General features: G+C 48.9%; 2 protein-coding genes across 2 annotated transcripts; one reads left to right on the top strand and one right to left on the bottom strand.

Moving 5' to 3' along the window:
* Nucleotides 1-1,938: 1,938 nt before the first annotated feature.
* On the top strand, nucleotides 1,939-3,712 carry PtA15_11A360 (uncharacterized protein; the record flags this gene model as incomplete). Its single annotated transcript, XM_053161260.1, has 6 exons — nucleotides 1,939-2,614; nucleotides 2,779-2,913; nucleotides 3,017-3,059; nucleotides 3,139-3,293; nucleotides 3,408-3,566; nucleotides 3,675-3,712. 6 exons carry the CDS (start codon nucleotides 1,939-1,941, stop codon nucleotides 3,710-3,712), a joined length of 1,206 nt encoding a protein of 401 aa, XP_053025224.1.
* Nucleotides 3,713-4,348: 636 nt separating this feature from the next.
* Nucleotides 4,349-4,882, bottom strand: PtA15_11A359 (uncharacterized protein; the record flags this gene model as incomplete). The annotated part of the gene is made up of 3 exons (XM_053161258.1): nucleotides 4,349-4,408; nucleotides 4,497-4,594; nucleotides 4,711-4,882. 3 exons carry the CDS (start codon nucleotides 4,880-4,882, stop codon nucleotides 4,349-4,351), a joined length of 330 nt encoding a protein of 109 aa, XP_053025223.1.
* Between the last annotated feature and the right edge of the window lie 1,448 nt (nucleotides 4,883-6,330).

Here is a 6,330-nt window from a genome sequence, read left to right as displayed (position 1 = left end):
AAATGGGAAATCAAATCAGAAGATCCTGACCAGATCCACACACGGCAACACAAGGTGCCTTGCAATTGATGTGTGGACCGTGGGTTATACTGTGTTGTTGGCCAGGTCAAGTTCCGAAGGAATCCCGACTCGGACAACTCCAAGGGAGAACCCACGTACTCAAATGCCAAAGAATCCAGAGCATCTCAAGAACACGCCTTATCTTGAGTGAAGATCACAAGTAACCTCAATGAATCCAATTTTACCAACTGGTCCTCACAAATTGTTGGCAACTTTAGATCACTTTTCTTAGCGCAGTTTTTGACAAACAATGAAGAAACAGAAGTAACTGGTGATTCCAAGCTTGTAGAGAATCAATGTGTAGTGGAATTCTTGTTTAGTCAAATGGACAAAGATAACTCTCAAAGATTCCAAGCTGCATATGAAGACTATGTTCAATATCCCCAATTGAGTCCATATATCTTATGGATACTGATCAAGGACTATCATCAGAGTGAAAATCAAGTGTCAGTATTCCTTATCCAAACAAAGATTGATAATCTCAGACAGGATGCAAACACCAGCATTACCAATCACGTTGACACCTTCATGAAGCTTAAAGCCAATAGCCTGGCTCACGTTGGTTACTTTAACACCATTTTTATGGCATTTTATCATAAAATTTGTGCATATTTTTCAATCATCAAAAAAAAGTGATTTCAGATGAATCTGACCAACTTGAAAAAAATGGAAAATTATAATGGTAAATTGGATAAAAATGGTGTCAAAAATCCAATGTGAACCGGGCTAATATTACTAGTTAGGAATAATTGACAATGAAACCCCAGCTTGACGTTTGTTAAGCTCACTGCATAAATCTCACTACAATGAAGTGTGACATCTTGTTAAAACTGTTGTTCCCCTCAACACTCAACAACCAGTCAACCAGTCATTGAGAGGGTGTAGAGTCCCTCTTGATGACCGGTCAACCAGTTTTCAAGAGGGTGTAGAGTCCCTCTCAATGACTGGTCCGGTCATTGAGAGGTGTGAAGTCCTCTTCAATGACCGGTTGACCAATCATCAAGAGGTGAAGTCCTCTGGCTGGCCTGTCCAAATGGCCATCCAGAGGTTGTTGTGTCCTCTTCAATGACCGGTTGACTGGTCATTGAGAGGGTACACATTCATGTACTCCTTTGAATGACCTGTTGAACAGGCCATCCAGAGGGTTGGTTTTACACCTCCGGTGTGTAGTTGTGCATTATGAAACTGGTCTGGTTGGGTTTGCCAAACAGACCTGTGATAAGTGGACTCCAGAGGTGTTCTGGCATGGGCCAAACAGGCAAATTGGCGGCATAATTAGTTTTATGACGGGGCAGGCTAAATGTGCTACCAAACTTTACTACATGTGATGTACCCTTGGACACCTTGCCTCCCTACGGACAACCTTCCACAACGCTCCACAACAACATTGCTCACCTCCAAGCTCTTCAAGTCCATTTTACCTCAAAGCTCCTCAACTACACCGTTCACCTCAAACCTCGTCAACTCTTCGTGATATCAGCCCACGCAGCAACAGTGTCCGAAAGTACAGGGCGACTGATAGCAAACGGTGTTTTTGTTTCGCCAGAAATGTGGCAGCAAATGCAAAAAAATCTTTCTGTGTTCCCAAACCCATCTCCATCGGCCCCCGTCCCAGAAGAAGTATCTTCCAAACGAATCTCCAAGCCCGCTGATGTAATTCCTGAGCTAGCCAACTCATGGTGAAAAAAAAAACCCAATCTCTCGGGCTGGTCGGGCCTGGGCCCGAATCCTGACAGTCCCGGCCAGTGGCCCGCCGAGCTGATAGCCACCAAACGGGGCAGCCTGCCGGTCCATCAGGACAGCCATGCCAACCTCCACGCACGGAAGTCGCGGAAACTGCTCGCCGAGGCCCGACAAACCCACCAACCAGTCCTGACCATGGGCGCAGTTCAGCAATGCCAGATGGCCCATCATCTGCCAATTGTCCACGTCAGTGGCTGGGCAGCCTCAAGCACCTTTGTCCCCGGAACGCACGAAGTCAGACCTGGCCTGGCGGACTATCCATACCACACCGTGCCCACAGCCGTCCAAAGACACGTCAAAGCCCAGCAACTACACGATCGCAAAGAATGGGCTGCCCACCCGTCCGAGCCCGACATCCGCCCATCTGTGGACTACCTCAAGCCGATCGTGGCCGATGGAGACAACGGACACGGGGGCCTATCGACGGTCATGAAGCTAGCCAAGGCGTTCGGGGAAGCTGGCGTAGCCGGGGTGCATTTCGAAGACCAGCTGGTGGGGGGCAAGAAATGTGGCCACCAAGCGGGCAAAGTGTTGGCGCCGACATGCGAGCATCTTAGTCGGCTGCGAGCGGCACGGATGCAATGGTTCATCATGGGCCTCGAGACCCTCGTGATCGGCCGGACCGATGCCGAAAGCGCCAAACTCATCGATGCAGCTCCGACCATGACCCCCGCGACCATCGCTTCATCTTGGGCATCCAAACCACCCCGCCTCATCAGCAAAAGACTGCCTTGGCCGAGGGAATCATCCGGGCTGAGGAGCGCGGCGCCTCGGGTGATGAAATCAATGAGATCGAGAAGCGGTGAACCGCGTCCGTCGAGCTGATCACGTTTGATCGAGGTACACACTGCCCTCTTTTTTAAGCCAGAAGATCTTGTTGATGGCCCTGAGCAAACGTCTTCTTTAGCCGTCGAACGAGCCTTCGAGCAATAATACCACATCCCTGATCAAGCAAATATTCCGAATACTTGAAAGAAGTCGAAGCCGAAGAACTGTCGCATCGAGAGGCATCGATCCTTGCGCGAAAGATGATCCAAGATGGCACGAATGGGAAGGAGACCCCGGAGCAGATCGGATGGAACGCGCAGCTACCAGGGAGGGGTATTACAGGTTCAAGGGCTGTCTCCGAGCCGCGATTAATCGCGAATTGAAATTCTGTCCCGTATCGGATCTCGTGTGGATCGAGACTAAAGAGCCCCTAATCCTCTGAAAGCCCAATCGATCGCAACCCAAATACACCGCCAGTTTCCCGCCCAGTTTCGTCGATTCTTCCCAGCCTCTCCTGGTCCAACACCGCACACAAACTGATGTTTCTTTTCCTGCCGCGAAATGTAGGAGTCTGGTCTACAACCTCTGGCCGTCATTCACTTGGTCTCACCACGGCTATTCGCCCGAAGATCTGACAGCATCTGTCCGGGAGCTCTCGCGCTTCGGGTCCAATCTGCAGCTGATATCGCTCGCGGGTCTGCATTCGACGGCGACGATGACCGGTTAGCTACACCTCTCTCTGCCCCGTCTTGTCCGTTTCTTACCAGGAGCGAGTTGGTTTGACGGACAATGTCTTTCGGGGGGGGGGGGGGTGGCACACGAATATGCTCATACAGCTCAATTGGCGAAACGGGTCAAAGAAGACGGGATGCTCGGATACGTCGAGTCTATTCAGGCCGTCGAGAAGGACATTGGCTGCGACGTGCTCAAGCATCAGAAATGGAGCGGCTCTGAAATTAATTCAGAGTCGGAATACATCGACCGGATCCTAAGCGGTTCGCCCTCTCTTTCCTCTAATCCCCCCTCCCTTTCTTGACGTTCGAGAACGGCTTGGTCTGACTGGTTCGTCTGCTGGACCCTGTGTGGTGCGCCTCTTATCACAGCCGTCTCCGCGGGCTCTTCAGCGAAAAAAACATTCTAAATGTTATTCTTAAATCATGTCCGTCTTTCTTTGCGTTTGCCTCCCTAGCCTATTTCACTCTGATGTAATTTATCTCTTCTTTCTCTCTCAACCCATCCATTTTGAAATCGCAACATTCTCTGGTTCATCAAACCTAAGGCTATATGCCTCTTTGTACTCTTATAAGATTCTCATGCACATGTGAAATGCATGTCTGCAACTTCAGCCCTGACAAAACAAAGACCAGAGGAAACGTCAAGATAACAATGTGGTGAAGAGCAAAGTGGATTCAAAAACAACAACCAGAAAAGAACGGGATGGAATGGCATCAAACACCAGTTATGAAGCATCTAGATCCAAGAAGCTAAGTAGACATACAGGACCCTCCATAGTTAGGGCTCTTATAAGGCTACATGCTAGGCGGCCAGATTTCATAACAGAAAGACAAGACAGACTTTAATGGAGAAGGTTTGCATATTGATTAGGGTGTAGATCCGAACGATCTCTACATGTCATGAGATTGGGGCAGAAGTAGGAGATAGGAAGAGGCCAGAAATCCAACCAAAAGCTCCAGGTTGAACAGGAATGAAGGTGGAGGGGTTTTTTTACTATGTACATGATGATGAGTTTTGAATATTTTGATTGGAGGATTCAGCTTTATGGCTGGATGCATTTCGATGTGACCTCTGAGTCTTTGGTGTTGACTCCTTCTTGATACTTAAGGGAGGATATCAAATAATCATCAATACTGGTGCCATAGTTACACCTCTGAGGTCAGAATTGATGCGCTGAGGTTGGTACTTACATGCGCAAGGAGAGTTGCATCGATCTTGCAACACCAGCGCGTTTGTGTGTCGGTGCAGTATTCAGGGCCCCAGTAACTATTCCTTTGGGGTATTCTGACTTTTAAAAGAATCCCGCGGGCCGAAAAAAGGCAAACCACGATTGGTCATGTTAACTGCTGTGATGCAGGAGGACATACTGGAGGTACATAGCTCGGAGAAAGGACTTCAACTCACATGCCCATACTTTTTCACCTGGCTTGGGGGAAAGGCTCGTTCCGCAATACGCATCGGGATACATGACATCGTTCCGTACGAGATTTTGACAAATCTTCAATTCCTGGTAGCCGAACGCGCTCGGCAGCCCGAAAACTGCTGCAAAACCAATTATCGACTTGGCAAAGTGCATATCGTCGTCGAGTTACTGAAGTTAAGCAAGAAGAACAAAAATTTTGGGGAGAAAAAAGAATGCCGATGGATGTTCAGGTGAAAAGGATAGTAGCACGGCTACGATGATTATACTTTTATTAGGATTGCTATCGAGCTTGAGTGAGGAAGAAATTAGTGGATAGGTAAACGAACGATGGCTCTTTTTATAGGCGTTAGGACTGCCCAGTGCACCCTGCAAAAAGAAGAAAGACCATTTGTACATATAAGATTATCGTCACGGTGATTAGACCTGGCTGATTGAATGAAGAAAGAAGCCCAATCAAGCCTCCCCGATACATAACATTGTGTTGCAGTTACCGGCCAATACATACACAGCCGGGCGCCGGCGAATCGGGAAACATTGGTACGCATCTTCGCACCCTGTCATGCATTGGGTGACGGGTATCCTGGGTCACCTGAATCAGTGGCGCCATGGAGCTTGACAAAGCCTCCCTGGAGGAGGGCCCCGCAGGGTCTCTGTCTCGCAGAGAGGCTTGCCCCCAAGCATCGAGCTTTGGCGTGAATCCTGACGCACCCTAACTTAACTAACTCCCTCTCTTTGTGGAGGGGGGACGCCGTCCCGCAGGGACCCTCCGAAGGAGGGACTTGGACACTAAGTGGACCCCGCGGCCTGAGAGAATCAGGAACTTGGCCTTTTTCAATCCTGTCTAGCTTCATCACATCACATTATGTGATTGAGTTGTAGGGGAACAAAAGATGCAGAACATCAAGGAGAATCTTTCCACCTATTGTCCCATTTTTAGGGATATGTAATGACATTCAAATGTCTTTTTTTGCAACTTCATCTAGTTGGCTTTATCCCGTATCACACATGTTGCACTGTACAGAATCTGGAATCCATGATGTTACAACTCTGATTGCAGATCAACAAGAGGTGCTGAGGATGGGAAAAAATAGTAGAAACATAGGGACAGCTTGGGTCATCCCAGAAATGTAAGCAATTTCAAAAATTGTGCAGAGGCTCATGAGGGAGAGTGATTCTAAAAAAGTCCCCACCAAAAGTCATAATTCTCTCAGGCCGCGGGGTCCACATAGCGCCTAAGTCCCTCCTTCGGAGGTCGCTTTGCTCCCCCAAGGAGGGAATTAGCTAAGTTAGTGACACACCTAAGGCTTGGCCAACCCCCAATTTTCAAATCCATTGTGCTTGCTGGGCATTCCTGTATCAAGTGACACGCGGCTTTGCCGCCAAAGTTGTCACAGTTACCCTGGGCTCTCAGCCTGGTACGGCAACAATCGAGCTGCCCAAGGCCTCGCTTGACAACTCTGCGGGGGAGAAGCAAATGAGGAGCATCAGCCTCTCGGTCTCTCAGCCACACCACCCAGTTCTTGAGGACCAACCAATAAGAGAGCCAAAGTGCAGCTCAAACTCAGCCGGCGGGATGGGCTCATCATGGGCTTGGTGTGGTT

This window comes from Puccinia triticina, chromosome 11A (genome assembly GCF_026914185.1).
Source record: "Puccinia triticina chromosome 11A, complete sequence".
NCBI classification, from domain to species: Eukaryota; Fungi; Basidiomycota; class Pucciniomycetes; order Pucciniales; family Pucciniaceae; genus Puccinia; species Puccinia triticina.
Note: the sequence above shows the minus strand (reverse complement) of the source record. Positions and strands in the feature narration are given on the sequence as shown.